Here is a 19,080-nt window from a genome sequence, read left to right on the forward strand (position 1 = left end):
TGTACCAACAGTATTCACCAATATTTAAAAAAATGAAGCCATAAAATAATTTACAGCAGTTTGTAGATCATTATTTAATTTCAGGGAGGGAAGGCTTTTCTAGACATAAAGATAGAAGACACCATAAAGGAAAAGCTATATAATTTTGACTCTATGAAAATTTAAACTTGTAGTATATATATATATATATTTTTTTTTTAAACTTGTAGTATATATTTTTTAAGAGAATTAAGGTAATATTTGCAATATTTTTGACAAGTATGTATCACATATGTCACCTTTACATTTGATAGATGTACATATATGTGTATGTAGATAAAAATAGTCCAGATGGACAAGAGTATGATCTTTAAACACAACATAATGGCTAAAAAGAATGAATTTGAGTGATAAAACCAGATTACAAAATTCTCAGTACAGAATCATACTATTTTAAAAGATACACAAATAGTCCTAAATAGATTCTTTAGATATTTATAGGTGGATAGGTGGGAAGGATAAGCATCAAACTAATAATAATGATTACTTCTGGGAAAGAAGAGCTCTTTAAAAACAAACAAACCCACAAAGTTACCATCACAGTAGAAAAAACCAATTTTTAAAAATATCTTTAAATAGCTAGTGTTCACATTATCCCAGTTGTCCTTTTTTTGGTAAGTAGTTCGTTTGAATATGGATTCACATAAGATCCTTATATTGCTACTGGTTTATATGTGTTTTAATTTTTTTTTATTCTTGTGTTGAACGTTTACTCACCATATCTTTTTCTTTTTTAAAATTGAAATATAGTTGATGTGCAATATTATGTTAGTTTCAGGTGTACTAAATAGTGATCTGATATTTGCATATGTTATGAAATGGTCACCACAAGAAATCTGATAACCATCTGTTCCCATACTCAGTTGTTGCAATATTTTTGACCATATTCCTTATGCTGTATATTGCATCCCTTTGGCTTATTTATTTTATAACAGGAAGTTTTTACCTATCAATCCCTGTCACCTGTTTCAAGTCCCCCCCCCCGCTTTGGCACTTCAAAACAGTACCTCTGTTTTGTGTTTTGTATCTATGTTTCTGTTTTCATTTTTTTTGTTTTGTTTTTTAGGATTCCACATATAAGTGAGATCATACAGTATTTGTCTCTCTCTCTGACATTTTCTAGATTCATCCATGTTGTTGAAAATGGCAAGGTTTCGTTTTCTTATTTATCACTGAGTAATATTCCATCATATATATCTTCTTTATCCAATTATCTATTAAATCTTTTAAATATAGATTCCTCTGTCCCTTCTTTTCTTTGCAGTTTTTAATTGAATAAAAGATTGTCTTTCAAGTTTCCCATAGTTTCACTTTTGTTGATTTGCAACTCTAGTGTTAGTTAACATGTTCCTCTGCTTTAATATTCCTGTGAGTTAATGGTTAGATTGTCAGGCTTGATCAGATTCAGGATCTTTTTATTTTTATTTATTTGTTAGGTTGGTGCAGACGTAATTATGTTTTGGGACTGTGAATTTTAAATCAATACAACTAGGTTCAGACACATCTTTATTAATCAAAATAAGAACCATTTCAATCAACACATTTTTGCCAACAAGAAATAAGTTTGCTTATTCTTGTAGCATAAAAATCCATGCTTTGGGATTCAGCGAACTCTTGGAAAGCATTTTCTTCATCCTGCTGATTGTGGAAGCGTTTTCCCTACAAAAAGTTGTCAAGATGCTTGAAGAAGTGGTAGTCGGTGGCAAGAGGTCAGGTGAATGTGGCAAATGAGGCAAAGCTTCATAGTTCAGCTTTTGAAGTGTTGGTCATGCAGTGTGCAGTCAGGTGTTGTCATGGAGAAGAATTGGACCCCTTTTGAATAATGCTGGTGGCAGGTGTTGCAGTTTTCAGTGCTTTTCATCAATTTGTTGAGCATACTTCTCAGATGTAATGATTTCGCCAGGATTCAGAAAGCTATAGTGGATAAGATGGGCAGCAGACTACCAAACAATGACCGTGATCTTTTGGTGCAAGTTTGGCTTTGGAAGTGCTCTGGAGCTTCTTCTCAGTCCAACTACCGAGCTGATCGTCACTGGTTGTCGTGTAAAATCCACTTTTCATTGCACGTCATAATCCGATCGAGAGATGGTTCGTTGTTTGTTCCATAAAATAAGAGAAGACAACACTTCACAATGATGATTTAAAAAAAATTTTTGGTCAGCTCATGAGGCATCCACTTATCAAGCTTTTTCACCTTTCCAGTTTGTTTCAAATGCCAAACAACTATAGAATGGTCAGCTTTTGAGTTCTTCGGCAACATCTTGTGCAGTTGTAAGAGGATCAGGTTTGATAATCCTCTCAATTGGTTGTTGCCAACTTCCATGGCCAGCCACTCTGCTCCTCATCTTCAGGGCTCTTGTCTCCTTTGCAGAACTGCTTGAACCACTACAACACTGTATGTTCGTTAGCACTTCCTGGGCCAGATGTGTTGTTGATGTTGTGAGTTGTCTCTGCTGTTTTATGACCCATTTTGAACTCAAATAAGAAAATTGCTTGAATTTGCTTTTTTGTGTAACATCATTTCCATAGTCTAAAATAAATATAAGTAATAAGTTATTAGCAAAAAAAACCCCCATAAAGCGAGAAATGCACAGCAAAATGATGTATAAGATAACCTCATTTAGAATGTAGTCCAAAAATGGCAAATTTCAACAATGCAAAAACCATTATTACTTTTGCACCAACCTGATATTTTAAAAATTTATTTATAGCTGTGCTGGGTCATCGTTGCTGCATGGGTTTTTCTCTAGTTGCAGCAAGTGGGGGCTTCTCTCTAGTTGTGGTATGCGGCTTCTCATTGTGGCGGCTTCTCTTGTTGCAGAACTCTGGCACTGGGTGTGCAAGGTTCCGTAGTCATGGCACGTGAGCTCTGTAGTTACGGCTCTGGGGCTCTAGAGCACAAGCTCAATAGTTGTGGTGCACTCGATGTGGGATCTTCCTGGATCAGGGATTGAACCCTGGTGTCCTGCATTGGCACGCATATTTTTTTTTTACCACTGAGCCACCAGGGAAGCCCTGCTTTTTTATTTTTATTTTTGGGAGGTGGAGAGGAAGAAGCAAGACTTTGATTTACCTGGTACAGATGATTCTTAATTTTCTTCTTTGTGCTTGGTGTGTTTTCCATGTGTTCAGTAATTAATTGTTTTAAATAATTTTATTGAGATACAGTATGTTAAAATGAATAGATTTAAAATGTTACAGTAGATTTTTCCTGAGCATTTTATCATGAAGACTTTCAAACACTGAAAGCTGAGAGAATTTTATAGTGAACACCCATGTACCCATCAGCTAGATTCTGCCAGTAATATTTTGCTGTGTTTGCTTATTGCCTGTCTACTCATCCCTTATATCGATCTGATTTTTTAATTTACTTCAAATTACAGAAATTGTATACTTCCCTGTAAGTTGTTTTTGTGTTTTGGCTATACTATGCCACTTGCAAGATCTTAGTTCAGGGATTGAACTCTTGCCCTCAGCGTGAAAGCGTGGAATTCTAACCACTGGACTGACATTGAATTCCCTTCCCATAAGTATTTTAGTGTGCATATCTTTAGCTAGATTTCAATATTTACAATTTTTTGAGTTGAAGTAAAATTCGTATAGCTAAAATTAAACACTTTGAAGTGTGCAATTCAGAGTCATTTAGTACATTCATGGTATTATACAACCATTGCTTCTATTTACTTCCAAAACACTTCGTTACCTGAAAAGGAAATCCTGTAGCTATTAAGCAGTCACTGTCCATTCCCACCTTATCCTAGCCCCAGGCAGCCACCAGTCTTCTTTCTGTCTCTATGGATTTACCTCTTCTGGATATTTCATATAAATGTAATCATTACAACATGTGGCTTTTTTGTGTTGGACTTCTTTGACTTAGCATAATGTTTTTGAGATTCATCCACCTAATATTTACAGTTTTTAAGATAAGATTTACATACAACAAAATGCAAGATTTTAAGTGTACATTTGCTTCATTTTGGTAGATTCATGCATGTGTGCAACCCAAACCCCTATCAAAACAAAGAATACTATACCATCATCACAGAAAGTTCCCCCTGCCCCTGCCCATTCCCCTTTCAGAGGCAACCCACTGTTGTGTTTTTCCCATCATAGATTAGTTTTGCCTGTTCTAAAACTTCATATAAATGGTATCATATTGTGTGTACTCTTTTTCTGTAAGGCTTCATTCACCTAGGATATGTTTTGAGATTCATCTATATTGTTGTACAGATCAGTAGTTGGTTCCTTGTAACTGCTGAATAGTATTCCACTGCATAAGTGTACTACAATTTGCCTATTGTTTCACTTCTTGAGGGCTGTTTTAAAGTGGCATCAGGGAGTATCATTGTCTTATTGTCTTCCAGGAAGACCAATTCTTGAGCAAATAGAAATAAATGTAGAAAAGAAATCTTTTCAATAATTTGAATGAAGCGGATATTTGATATTTTCTTTCCTTAAAGCATTTGGCCATCCAGTGCCACTGGTCTCAGAGACCAGCAGTTATTGGAGATGTCCTTCAAGTCTACAGTGGGTCTGAAGGGAGGGCTATTATCTTCTGTGAGACCAAAAAGAATGTAACTGAAATGGCCATGAATCCACACATAAAACAGGTAAGTCTTTTTTCATGCTTTCTTTAATTGAGATTATAGATTATGAATCACTGAGTAAAAAAGTCATGTCCTTTGTAGTCTAGGTTTGATTGTCATTCTTAGAGTTGAGTCTAATTCAGAAAGATGTTAGAGCCAGCCTCTCATGATCTGTTAAGTCAGGATAGAATTCTGTCCTTTTTTTTTTTTTTTTTTTAATATATGATTTCTAAATCCTCTTGCAACTCTTTATTTATTTGGCTATGCTGGATCTTAGTTGTGGCATGTGAGATCTTCAGTAGTAGCATATGGGATCTCGTTCCCTGCCCAGAGATTGAACCCACCCCCCTGCATTGGGCATATGGAGTCTTAGCTGCTTGACCACCAGGAAAATCCTGAATTCTATCCATTTTCATCAGAAGTTTTCTTAAGACTTTGAAAATGTGATCTTGAAAACACAAAAGAGGGAAACAAGATGAGTTTCTATGGATAAGAGTGGGTAATGTTGTAGAGTTGTGTATAAGTTGAAACACAAATATTTACTGAATGAATGGGTCAGAACACTAAATCCTTATGTCTTTTTTAAGTTTTTATAATAGAAAATTTCAGACTTATCTAAGACATGTACAGAAGTTGACAGTGTCGTGAGCCCCTGTGTATTCGTTTTTCAGCTGCAACAATTATTTTATCCAAATGCCCCCTCACACTTCTTGTGCCTTAATTAGCCTGATGCAAATGCTAGATAACATGTTATTATGCCCAGAAATATTTGGGTATGTATTTCTAAAATAAAAGGATTATTTTTTTAAAAACTCACAATACTGTTAATGACATCTAAAAAATTAATAGTAATTAATACCTTCAAATATCAGTCTTCAGGTTCTCTGTTGCTTCATGCATACATGTTTTGTTTTTTCTTTTATGGCTTTTTTTTCTTTTTTAATCTGAATCCAAATAAGTGATTTCATTAAATCTCTTCAATACATGGATTCTTCAGTTTCTTCTTATAGCTTTTTAAATTATTTAAGAAACCAAGTTTTCATGAGTGGTACCATTTAACAGAAAATAGTATGCTGCTGCTTTCTGTATTTCCTGTAAATTGAGGTTTGTTTGTTTGTGCAAATTTATTTCATAGATGATATACTTCCATTAGGAGATATGTAATATCTAGTTCTTTTTCCTTTTTATGATATTAACATCTATTGGTAACAACACCGTTGGCCTTTGTATTAGTGTCTCTTGAGTCATTTTTGCTGTCACTTAGTATCTAGAAGATTCCCAAGGAAGGGCTCATGATTCACTTTTCACTCTCATGCATTGGAGAAGGAAATGGCAAGTTGCCCACTGCGGTGTTCTTGCCTGGAGAATCCCAGGGACGGAGGAGCCTGGTAGGCTGCCTTCTCTGGGGTTGCACAGAGTCGGACACAACTGAAGTGACTTAGCAGTAGTAGTAGTATTGATGATAGCTTGTTTGTAACTTTAAAATCATTTTGGATGGATATAAAATTCTTGGTTTACCTTTTGCTTTGGTATCTTAAATATGTTTTCCATTGGAATAAAGCATACTATAAAAAGTCTGATGCCAGTCTGATTTTTTCCTGTTATAAGTGATTGATTTAGTTTTTTTGCCTGAATACAAATGTGTTTTTTCCTTTTTCTTTAAAAATCAGTAGTTACACTAGAATTTATTTTGGTGGTGTTCACTTTTTATGAGTGCACAGTGCACACAATTTGTAATTTCAAATATACGTATTTTTAAATGTCAGCAAAATTTCTTAAATTCTAATTTTTCTGCTATTTGGTTTGTCTGATTGCTTTGGTTTTTTTCTTCAAGGACTCCTGTTATACATATGTTGGCTCTTTTTTCCTCTCTCCTTTATCACTTGATAACAGATTTTTAAAATCTTTATTTAAATTTTCAAACTTTTCAAAATTAAGGCATCATTTGTTGTATTCAGTCAGTCTTGTATTCCTTCCAGTGTAGTCTTCATTGGTGAAAAGTCTTTGCCTTTTATTTCTACCTCTTTGAGTCATTTCATCCCATATTTTACCTTTTCTCATTCTCATTTTTCTTGTTCTCTCATATATCATATATTTAAAAATTTTCTTTTAGCTCATTCAGAAATATAATATATATTCTTTTATCTGTTTTGCAGGCATGCCTTTCTAGAGCTCTTTCCTTGTTTTGGTGAATATTTTTATTTGTCCTCTTATAATTACTTTCTATAGTATTTAACCATAACCTATTCTGTTGTTCATTTTTAGATGGGATTAATCTTTTCAAACTTTTGATGGGGAGCTATGGGTCAGAATAGTTTTCTCACTTCACAGGTCTAGAGCTGCCTCTTTTATTTTTGATAGTATTTAAGAATACAGTCTACAAAGTGTATCTCAGTAAAGCTGTTTTAAAAAAGTCTCCCACTTTCTGAGCTCTGGTTGATTTTCCCTTCACTTTTATCTGAGAGTCATCTCGTTCTTTTGCTTCTGGGATCCCTGTCATCCTCAGTTTGAATTTTAGGGCTTTGTCCCTGCAAGGAAGCATCAGTTTGTTAGTTTGAAAGTTCATTTGGGCCCAGACTGTTTCAGGCTTTTTCAGCAGAATTTCTAGAATTCTAATTTTTTTGGTATTTGGTTTCACATTTTATCTCTGGCTCCTCACAATCACCCTTAAATGTGTAAGAATTCTACCAGTTTCAACTGACTTTCTCAAATTATGCTTTCCCTATTATGCTTTCTGGGGAGTATCTATCTGTTCTTAGGACTAGCAAGCCCCCCCGCCCCACCCCCCGCCATAGGTTTTTGTCTCTACCTGCTTATGTTTGGAAACCATGAAAATACTTTGTCACTAGATTTTGTCATAGATGTTTGTGGAAAAGTATATTTGCTTTTGACTTTAAAAAAAAGTGTCTTTTCTTGAAGCAGTTCTCCTAATTTGGTTCCATGATATCACACAGGATTTCTTCCTTCTTCCCTGGCTAATCTTTCCCAACTTTGTTGAAGTCTTTTTGTATTCTTACTTGCACTTTAAATACTGGCATTCCTTATAGTTCTACTTCTGTAATTGTTCTCACTTATTAACATGTTCTTTCTGTGTATAGTGATTAGTTGCACTTTGGAGTCAGAACACAATGTAAATTTCAGTTGTGTTATTTCCAGGCTCTGTAACCTAGGGCAAATCACTTCATATTTCACTGCCCATGTTCCCATTTTAAAAATTGGTATTAATTTTTTTTTTTTTACTTTTAAGACAAAATAATTTAAGGTGTTTATTACAGTGCTTTTCTTACAACAAGCAGTCAGTAAGTATAGAAATATAGAAGTATAGCTGTGGAATTTGCTGGTGGTCTAGTGGTTAGGACTAAGTATTGTTATGTGTATAGATAAATATAACTAATCACTCCTATGGCTCCAGTCATATGTACATATGCTATCTGTTTACAAACTTCTTTTTATAATACAGTTTTACAGTAGCTATTAAAATGTTAAATGTTTATAATTTTTGACCTAGGAATTCAACTTCTAGATATGTAATCTACTGAAATATACATATACTGAGGGATCTGGAGATACAGTACAAGGTTATTCACTATAGCATTGTTTCTAAAGGTGAAAGGTTGGATCCTACCCAAATGTTCATTAGTAGAGTATTGCTAAAATAAATGATACTGGGAATTTCCTGGCAGTCCAGTGGTTAGGACTCAGAGCTTTCACTGCTGGGGCTGGGCTGAGTCCCTGGTGGGGAAACTAAGATTGCATGGGTCGTGGCCAGAAAGAAAAGAAGATACTGTAGCCATATGAAGAAATCATGTGTAGTTTTAAAAAATTAAGTAGATGTGTATCTGGCTGAGATATAACAAATTTAGAAGGTAGGTTGTAAAACCATACATATATAGTATAATCTCTTTTTTAAAAAAAGTTATTTATTTGGCTGCATGAGGTCTTCGTTGCAGCATGTGGGATCTTGTTGGGATCAGCATGTGTGGCTTGTGAACTCTTAGTTGTAGCATGTGGGATCTAGTTCCCTGAGGAATCAAACCTAGGCCGCATACATTGAGAGTGCAGAGTCTTAGCCACTGGACCAGCAGGGAAGTCCCAATATAATCCCATCTTTATAAGTAAATTCATAAAATTATATGCTAGGATTTGTGAGGTGTGTGTATTTAAAAAATAATGTGTGGAGGAATATTTACTGAACTGTTAGCAGTTACTTATTAGGAGACTGATATTAGGAAAGCTTTTGCATTTTATGCTAAATGTTTTTCTGCATTGTTTGATTTTTAAAAGCATGTATTTTTATAATTACCAGATTGAGAAACAACAACAAAAAGAGGAAGGACTTCCCTGGTGGTCCAGTGGTTAAGACCCCACACTTGCACTCCCGGGGTGCAGGTTCAATCCCTGGTGGAGAACTAAGATCCCACATGCTGCACGGTGTGGCCAAATAAATAAAAACAACAACAAAAAGAGCACAGACTTTATAGTATTTGGATGCTGTCACTGCTAAGTATGTGCTATACACTTACTTTTCCTTTTTTTTTTCAAATAGAATGCCCAGTGTTTACATGGGGACATCGCTCAGTCACAAAGAGAAATTACACTGAAAGGCTTCAGAGAGGGTAGTTTTAAAGTTTTGGTGGCAACCAATGTGGCTGCCCGTGGTTTGGACATTCCTGAGGTTGACCTGGTGATTCAGAGTTCACCTCCACAGGTAGGAAATGAGTTTTCTCCCCCACCAATTTTATTGAAAAATAATTCACATACATCACCATATAAGTTTAAGCCATAACAGCACTATGCTTTGATTTATATATGTTGTGAATTGATGCCCACAATAGGTTCAACCACCATCCGTCTTCTCATGTAGGTATAAAAGAAGAAAGGAATTACCTTTTAACTGAAAGTTTATGTCTTTTGACCACCTTCCTTCATTTCTCCTTCCCCCCCACCATCTGCTTCTGGTAACCACAAGTCTGATCTCTGTTTCTATGAGTTTAGTTTTTTTACTTGTTGTTGTTGTATAGATTCCATATATAAGTGAGATCATACAGTATTTGGCTTTCTCTGACTTATTTCACTTGGCATATTGCCTTTAAGGTTCATCCATGTTGTCACAAATGGTAGGATTTCCTCTTTTTATGGCTGAATAATATTCCATATAAACCTTTTTATTTGTTCGTATCTTGATGGACACTTAGGTTGGTTCTGTGTCTTGACTATTGTAAATAATGCTGCTGTGAACATAGGGTTGTGGATATCTTTTTGAATTAGTGTTTTCATATCCTTTGGATATACTCCTGGAAATGTAATACTGGATCATGCGGTCATTCTATTTTTAACTTTTGAGGATCCTCCATACTGTTTTCCAACAGTGCATAAAGTTATCTTTTCTCCACTTCCGCACCAGCATTAACAAATGTTAATCTGTTCTCTTTTGTCTTTTTGGTGATGGCCATTCTAATAGGTGTAAGTTGATATTTCGTTGGGTTTTTACTTTGCAAGGAAATGAGATTTGATTTGGAGAAAATAAGAGTAGCTATATAAATTGCCTTTTATTTACAAGACTTTGCTTAGATTAAAAAATACATATATTATCTATCCTTGCTGTTAGCCAGTGTTTGTTAGGGTAGTGTTAAATCGATCGGAATCTGGTACCTTTGCAAATAATTAACTACTTTATTTACATTTGAAGTATGGAATCATGCAAGAGAAGTATAAAAAGTTGCAATATAAAGAACCTTGGGATAGGCTGGATAAAAAAGTTTTAATCTCATCCCTTTTACTGCAGAATTCAAGCATAAACATTCTCTGGGATATTGAAAAGAGCAACAGGATTGAAATAAAAATGTTATTATTGATAGTAGTTGTTTTGTTGCTTCTAGTATTAGTATTTGGTTGCTGGAATGACTTTAATTTGCCAGATATTTTTTTTTTTTTTTTTTTAATTTGCCAGATTTTTAAGAAGAGTTACCTCTTTTATTTTTAGGATGTTGAGTCCTATATTCATCGCTCTGGACGCACAGGTCGAGCTGGCCGGACAGGGATCTGCATATGTTTTTATCAACCGAGAGAAAGAGGTCAATTACGATATGTGGAACAAAAAGCAGTAAGTAGAGTTAAATTATTTCAGGCTTATTATCTAAATGGTGCCTTAGAAAAGAGATCTTTTTATATTTGTTCTCACAAATAGATTTTATGACTTCTCATTTAAGCTGCATTTGAATGTGAAGCATGTGGAGAGCTAAATTTATATTAGCTGCAAGACTTTGTTTTAATACAGCTTTTATTATGAAAGACAGAAGAGCTGACTTTTCTCCCTTTTCCCTTGGATTTCTCCCTTGACTAAAATCAGAAGTGCATTGTGATTTCAGTACCTCTTAGCCTGATATTGTAAATGGATGATTGTGACATTATCTTGGTGTAATAGTCAAGATTGTATTGAGTAATGTTACAATAGCCAGTTCCTACAAGAAATTACACATTTTTTGTGGTCTCAAGTTTTTGTAGTATTTTTCCTGTTTTTATGATGTGTATTTTCATACATTATTTCTCATACTTTGTATGATGAAGCTAATAAGAAAAAATTTATTGTAAACAGCATCTTTTTTTAAAAATCAGCTGTTTTGTAACTGTAATTCTATGATTTGTAACTAAGAGACAATTGAAAAAAAATTTTTTTTTCTCTTTCTAGATTTTGTTACTGATGATTTGTTAGGAAATCTTGATCTGCTAGGGCTTGGAAATCTTTAAGTCCAAGAAATGGAAATTCAACAAACTAGATTAATTTAGGAATTAATTGTAAAGACTTCCATTTTTCTTTAATGTAATTCTTTCATTTTCAGGGAATTACTTTTAAACGTGTAGGTGTTCCTTCTACAATGGATTTAGTTAAGTCTAAAAGCATGGATGCCATCAGGTATGCTTTCTGACCTTGCTGAATGATTTTTTCTTTTGTATTAGGCTATACATCTTTAAGCTCTCCTAGTTGACATATCAGAAAATTTAATCACCAGTTTTACCAACAGACATTTAATTATATTAAAATATGAAAACGTTGCTCTCTTTTCCCATTCATTCTTTTATCTTTAATCTTTCCCCTTTGTCTTGACCAAGAAAATTTACTGTTTTTAAACCGTAGGTCTTTGGCTTCCGTTTCTTATGCTGCTGTTGATTTTTTCCGACCATCAGCTCAGAGACTGATAGAAGAGAAAGGGGCAGTGGATGCATTGGCTGCAGCATTAGCCCACATCTCTGGCGCATCGAGTTTTGAACCACGATCTTTGATCACCTCCGATAAGGTAGAAATCTGTGAGAAAATTGTATGTGGTTGAGAAAGATTAAAATTGAACCATAGATATCTATCTGGAGAGAAATACAGGGCATCTTTAAAATTTGCACAGTACTGTGTTAACTGAAACTTGTATGTCAGAATCTGTTCCTCGTGGTTTTTTTTTTTTTTTTTTTTTGGTCATGGAGCCATGCAAATGGAGAAATAGACTATGCAGCTAACGTAATGCCATGCAGAGTAAGGATTGCCTTTATATGGGGAGATTATGTATGTGTGTATAAAACACCATCTGACCTGTCCCCCTGCCAGGTCAGTATCAGATGTCAAACCATACCAGAGCCATGTATTCCCATTATAAAAAGTATATTTTATTCTGTCATTAGTAAGAAATCCATGGGATGTTATTTTAGCACTGAGCAAATACTTTATCCCTAATAACCTACCAGATACTTCTCAAGAAAACTTAAACCACATTTCTTAAGGAAACATTAAGGTACACTTTTTAAGTCATCAAATTTATTGGCATAAAACTGTTCATAATATTTCATCATTACCATTGTAATATCTTTTTTTTTTACCTTTTTAAAAAATTATTTTTAATTGAAGGATAATTGCTTTATAGTATTTGTTTCATATCTGCCATACATCAACATAAGGTAGACTTTTAAACCTAAGAAGTATCTAAGAGGTCATCTAATCCCAACGTTTATCAATAAAAGAATCCCTCTTTGGCAGATGGGTCATCTAACCTCTGCTTAAATATCTTAGCAACAGGGTGTTAGTGGTTTTGTATTTCTTTTATGGGTTAAATCAAAATCCAAAGTCTTTACAAGGAATGTGCTGTAGGGTCTTCCCTTTCTACCTCTTTGGCCTCATCTCCTATCACTCTCCCCTTGCTCGTTTCAACTGTCATAACCTTCCTGCTGATACTCAAACATAAACTTAATCCTACACAAGGCCTTTGTGCTTATTTGTATTATACTGAATGTTCTTTTACTAATCTTGGCTCCCTGCTTCACTTCATTCAGCTTTCTATCAGGTATCACTGTATCAGAGAAGTCTTTCCCCATCACCCTGTCTAAAGTAGCTTATTGCTGCCTTGACTCTCTATTTTCATTTTCTTCTCCTGCTTTATTATTTTTTTTTCATGATTCTTAGGACTATCTGACATTATATATATTTACTTCTTTGTTTACTGTCTCCTCTCCCACCATTGGACTTCGCTGGTGGCTCAGTGGTAAAGAATCCGCCTGCCAAGCAGGAGACTTGGGTTTGATCCTTGGGGTCAGGAAGATTTCCTGGAAAAGGAAATGGCAATTCACTTCAGTATTCTTGCCTGGGAAATCTCATGGACGGAGGAGCCTGGTGGGCTACAAAAGAGTAGCAAAAGATTTGGACACAACTTAGCAACTAGACAGCAACAACTTCCATCATTATTCACTGCCCCCACCCCAACCCCTTGCTACATGTACACTACAAGGTAACTCCGAGACAAAGGACTATGTACTGCTGAATCTCTAGTACCTAGGACAGTCTCTGGCACATAGGTAGGGGGCACTTAACTATTTGTTACATCAGTGCCTCCCTATATCTTCTTCATGTTGACCATTTTGTTGTCCAGTGAAGTTTTACAGAGCAAGTCATTTTTGCTCAAGTGTAGTCCTTCAAAAGTTTAAAGAAGTTTATGTCCTCTTGTTTTTCCACTCAAAGCTAACCTTGAGTCCTTCAGCATTTCCTTAATTCTTCACTACCTTCTTATCCTCGATGCTGTAGTTTAATTTCCTCTTGAAGCATTATGTTTACAATTAAATGTAGTCTTTACATCAGTGTATACAAGAATGGTACTTTTAATGATCTATAAGCATTAGTCTTATATTAATATAGTTTAAAATAAGTTATTTTTTTAGTGGTCATGTTATATTGGTCATGTTGGCTTATAAGAAGTGCACACATGCATGCTAAGTTGCTTCAGTTGTGTCCAACTCTTTGCGACCCTTTGGGCTATAGCCCTCCAGGCTCCTCTGTCCATGGGATTCTCCAGGCAAGAGTATTGGAGTGGGTTGCCATACCATCCTCCAGAGTATCTTCCCGACCCAGGGATTGAACCCTTGTCTTTTGCGTCTCCTGCTTGGTAGGTGGGTTCTTTACCACTAGTGCCACCTGGGACGCCGTAAGTCAAAAAAGGCTGTCAAGTTAGAATGTTATTGTCCTGCTGCTGCTTTTCTCTCAAACACAGTGTGACTTTTATTCCTTAAGGGGTTTGTGACCATGACTCTGGAAAGCCCAGAAGAAATACAGGATGTCAGCTGTGCTTGGAAAGAACTTAACAGAAAGCTGAGTAGTAATGCTGTGTCCCAAATTACCAGAATGTGCCTCCTAAAAGGAAATATGGTAGGCTTTCCTAGACAACTGCCGTATATGTTTATAAAGACTAATAGATTTTGTTCATTTTTTTTTTGAAGTCTAATGGGATGGATAATACTGTTTTATCCATGTGTTAGTGTGTTTCCAGTTGGAAATTTGGGGAGTTATGTAAGTAACCCATTCCTCTAGAAAACTGTTAAGTCATTCTGCTAATTTGTAATTTTCAAGTTATCTAAGTTTCTGCCTTTGAATGCATATGTGGTTGTGTGTGTTTATTTTTTACAATTGAGTAACATAATTGCAACAGCCAAATAGTTCTTTTTTTTTTTTTAAAGAGAATACACAATATTGATTTCTAAGTGGCCTGCTGTTGGTTGTTAATGAGGATAACTGAATTAGGTATTTTCATACAGTTATGAAATAGCGAAGTTAAAGCCATCTATAATCTTAGTGGCTGATTTCTTCTAATGGTTTTGTGAAAAGACATTACATTTATTCATCTCACCTGACTATATAAGTTCATGCTACTCTAGAATTTATTAACTTGCTTATTGGAAACTTATCTTTCTCAAAGTTTAATATTACCTTCAAAAGAGATCTGTGGCAAGTAAGACAACTTTGTACATTCAGAAAAAATGTGGAGGGGGAGGGAAAATATACCTAGATCCTCAGGCCAAACCATTTGCTGTACTTGGATATTAATTAACTTTCAGTGTACTGGCAGCCAAGATCAAAGAGGAAACATCTTAGGTTATCTCCTGGCACTAAATTTTTAAAGGAATTTATTAGATGGGTCATTTTACAAGGGACATGGAACATTATAGTGTCTACAAAAACTTTTCTGGAGAATACTCTAGATGCTCATTAGTAGTCACTTCTTATTAGATACTGGTTTACTTTTAGATTTAGGAAGTATAATTAGCAGCCATTCTGTGTCATGCATTATTATGTATTAGCTGGTTTAATTCTATAAGCAGTCATGGGACCCACTTAATCTTTGCTTTTTTTAGTTTATATAAAATTATAAGAAGGTATTTTAAAAAATCAACTCATGTGCATCTAAATAAAAATATTTTCATTTTGCTTTTAGGGTGTTTGCTTTGATGTTCCCACAACTGAATCAGAAAGGTTACAGGTATATAAAATTTTTTATCTGTTAAATACTTGAATATGTTTCTCAAAAATATAGGGATTAAAAAAACATATTCATAATATCTTTATCATGTGTAAATCAATTAAAAATTCCTTAATAAACTAATAAATTATAAATATCCAGTTTGTCAAATGTGAAAAAATAGAATTGCAATCCAAATCCTCATGTACTCGTCACCCAGCTTCAGCAGTTATCAACTCATGGTCAGGTGTGTTTCATGTCTACTTCCATCCACTTACACTGTATTCTTTTTCTTTTCTTTTTCTTTAATTTTATTTATGGCTGTGCTGGGTCTTCCTTGCTGTGTGGGCTTTTCTTTTCCTTAGTTGCAGAGAGTGGGGGCTACTCTCTAGTTACGGTGCATGGGCTTCTCATTGCAGTGGCTTCTCCTGTTGTGAAGCATGGGCTGTAGCGCTCACAGGCTTCAGTATTCGTGGCACGTGGGCTCTGTAGTTGCAGCTCCCAGGCTCTAGAGCACAGGCGTAATGTTTGTGGTACCCAGGCTTAGTTGCTCCACGTCCTGTGGGATCTTCCTGGATCAGGGATCGAACCACCCATGTTTCCTGCCTTGGCAGGTGGATTCTTTACCACTGAGCCACCAGGGAAGCCCTCTCCTGTATTCTTTTGAAACAAATTCTAGGAAGTCTATCATTTCAACCATAAATACTTTTATATAGCTAAGATATTAAAAACACTTAAAAAAAATAATACCATTATTAAACCCCCCCAAATAGTAATTCATTAGTATTATCCAATTTTGTGTTTACATTTTCCCCTGTCTCCTGAAATTTTTAAATATAAGAAGGTCTGCAAAGTTCATTCTGTATAATTTGATTTTTGTCTCTTTTACTCTGTAGGTTCTTCAATTCCTTTCTCTCTTTCTTTAAAAAAATTTTCCTGTGTTTTATCTGAAGAAGAAAGAGATTGTCCACTAAATTCCTACACTGTGAAATTTGTCTATTTGTGTCCCTATGCATATTTATATACATATTTTGACACAAGAATGGGCTTATTTGGTTTCCAAAGTCCTTTTTAAAATTCAGAATATGTTGTAAACACATTTGTTTATCAACTATACAGTTACTTACTTTTATTGGCCCTCTGGCATTTGGCCACATGGGTGACCAACTTAAACAATGTCCTATTTTCTGACATTTAGATTATTTCCAATACTAATACTCTATTATAAAATAAACAGATTTGCACTGGTGGCTCAGATGGTAAAGAATCTGCCTGCAATGTTTGATCCCTGGATTGGAAAGATCCTCTGGAGAAGGAAATGGCAACCCACTCCAGTATTCTTGCTTGGAGAATTCCATGAACAGAGGAGCCTGGCAGGCTACAGTCCATGGAGTCACAAAGAGTCGGACATGACTGAGCAACTCACATGCATTATAAACAAGTTGGCCTTAAATGTTGGCATAGCTAATTCTTTATGCATTGCCAAGTTTTTTTCTTTAAGATGAACTTTTTAAGATGTCTGCTTGGCCAAAAAAATGTGTGTATTTTTAAGGCTTTGGTCATACATTGCCACCAGTTGTGTGTGTGTGTGGCTGTTTGTCTCTGCTCATTCTGACATGTAAGGTATTTTAATATTAACTTGCCTTGGCAACTCATGATCACAATGAAAAACAGTGTAGCAGGATATGACATATTGATGCTCTTAAGGGCTGCTGATTTTTATATTTTGTTTACCCTGATACCAAATTGTTTCCAATAGTGACATTTTTAGTCCCTGTTGACAGATTTTTAATCTGCATTATCAGCTCTCAGATCTTGTTTCTGTCAGTATATCTTTGGAAAGCAATGACCACTAATTAGTGGCCTATTCGTTTTGTGCTGAGAAACTGGTGGGCTCTTTTAGAGTGTATAAACCGAGTAGGAATTTAGAGTCCCAAAATTGGCCTGAAAATTTCTCCTCGGACTAATACTTAGCTTTTAGAAACTTTTTTTGGGGCGAGGAGGATCCAAGCTTTGTACTGTTACATTAAATTTGAGATTTAAGTTTTAACAGGATTATTTTCATTTTTAATGACTTTTTTTTTTTTTGTAATATCACAAGCAGTACATGTTCATTGCAGACAATTAGAAACACATAAAAGTATAAGGTAGTAATCACCTGGAGAAGGGAATGACTGCCCAGTCTAGTATTCTTGCCTGGAGAATCCCATGGACAGAGGAGCCTGGTGGGCTACACTCCATGGGGTTGCAAAGAATCAGACACGACTGAGCGATTGACAAAAAAAAGTAACAATCATACATAAATCCCCATCCCCCAGAGATAACCACTATTAGCATTTTGAAGCATTTCCTCCCAGTGTCTACATTTAAAAAAAAGTTAAAAAAAAAAATTTTTTTTTTTAAAAGTATAATTGGCCTACGAAACTGTGTTAGTTCCAGGTGTACAATAGAGTGATTTGGTATTTATATTACAAAATGATCACTACAGTAAGTCTTGCTACTTTCATCATTCAAAAATATTACAGTATAATTAACTGTATTCCCCAAGCTGTACATTTCATCCTTGTGATTATTTTGTAACTGGAAGTTCCTGTCTCTTGATCTCCTTTATCTGTTTCACTCATCCCCCCATCTCTCCTCTGGCAACCACCTGTTTGTTCTCTGTATCTGTTTCTGTTTTGTTTGTTTATAAAATTTAGGAACTCAAGTTCCTGTGTTTTAGCTTTTAATATGTTTTTGCTTTCTGGTTTTAGTTTTATTCCAGATACTCTGGACTTTATGGATTGATGACATTTAGCTAGTAGATATGCAAAGAGTTTCCTGTACTCATGTGCTTGCTTATGGTTTCTATTTTGCATTTGTGTTAATCCTGTAAATTACCCCAACAGGCAGAGTGGCATGATTCAGACTGGATACTCTCAGTGCCAGCCAAGTTGCCTGAAATTGAAGAATATTATGATGGAAACACATCTTCTAATTCCAGACAGAGGAGTGGTTGGCCAAGTGGCCGGTCAGGCCGGTCGGGCCGGCCAGGTGGTCGATCCGGTGGCCGGTCAGGTAGACAGAGTCGGCAGGGGAGTCGGTCAGGAAGTCGACAAGATGGTAGAAGACGAAGTGGGAATAGAAATCGATCAAGAAGTGGGGGCCACAAACGGAGTTTTGACTGAGATAGTTAATCTACCAGTGTGAGCTTGCCTGTTTCTGCATAATCATGTACATTATCAACCAAAAATTAGGTCAACATAGCTGAGGTCTGTGTCTGCTATTTGGAAAGAAGTTGGTTGTATTTTTTTAAAAAGTATTTCACAAGAATGGTTGTAAACAAATCTACTTATCCAGTTATACCTTTGAATAAAAAAACCTCCTTTTATTGTCTCTTTTCACTGTGTGTTAAGAATTTTCTCAATGTTATGTTTTAAAATTTCTTCTAAAATTTGGCAGCCAAGTCAATCTTTTTTAATTTTTTAATTTTTATTAGTTGGAGGCTAATTACTTTACAATATATATATATTTTTTTCCTCCCGACCTCCCCGCCCACTTTACAATATTGTAGTGGGTTTTGTCACACATTGACATGAATCAGCCATGGATTTACATGTATTTCCCATCCCAGTCCCCCCTCCCACCTCCCTCTCTACCCGATCCCTCTGGGTCTTCCCAATGCACCAGGCCCGAGCACTTGTCTCATGCAT

The 19,080-nt window shown here is 35.4% G+C and overlaps 1 protein-coding gene across 5 annotated transcripts in view; it reads left to right on the plus strand.

The window, feature by feature from the left end:
• The window catches only part of DDX50 (DExD-box helicase 50), a 29,451-nt gene extending 10,680 nt beyond the window's left edge, over nucleotides 1-18,771 (plus strand). For 4 of the 5 annotated variants that reach the window (XM_061161681.1, XM_061161683.1, XM_061161686.1 and 1 more), the window contains 8 exons: nucleotides 4,500-4,649; nucleotides 9,172-9,333; nucleotides 10,609-10,728; nucleotides 11,465-11,538; nucleotides 11,761-11,920; nucleotides 14,167-14,301; nucleotides 15,365-15,409; nucleotides 18,277-18,771. In XM_061161681.1, coding sequence (XP_061017664.1) covers nucleotides 4,500-4,649; nucleotides 9,172-9,333; nucleotides 10,609-10,728; nucleotides 11,465-11,538; nucleotides 11,761-11,920; nucleotides 14,167-14,301; nucleotides 15,365-15,409; nucleotides 18,277-18,555 — 1,125 coding nt within the window. In that variant the 3' untranslated portion in view covers nucleotides 18,556-18,771. The remainder of the gene's footprint in view (nucleotides 1-4,499; nucleotides 4,650-9,171; nucleotides 9,334-10,608; nucleotides 10,729-11,464; nucleotides 11,539-11,760; nucleotides 11,921-14,166; nucleotides 14,302-15,364; nucleotides 15,410-18,276) is intronic. The other variant, XM_061161682.1, reaches the window with a different exon arrangement.
• Nucleotides 18,772-19,080: the final 309 nt, after the last annotated feature.

This window comes from Dama dama, chromosome 15 (genome assembly GCF_033118175.1).
Source record: "Dama dama isolate Ldn47 chromosome 15, ASM3311817v1, whole genome shotgun sequence".
Taxonomy (NCBI): domain Eukaryota; kingdom Metazoa; phylum Chordata; class Mammalia; order Artiodactyla; family Cervidae; genus Dama; species Dama dama.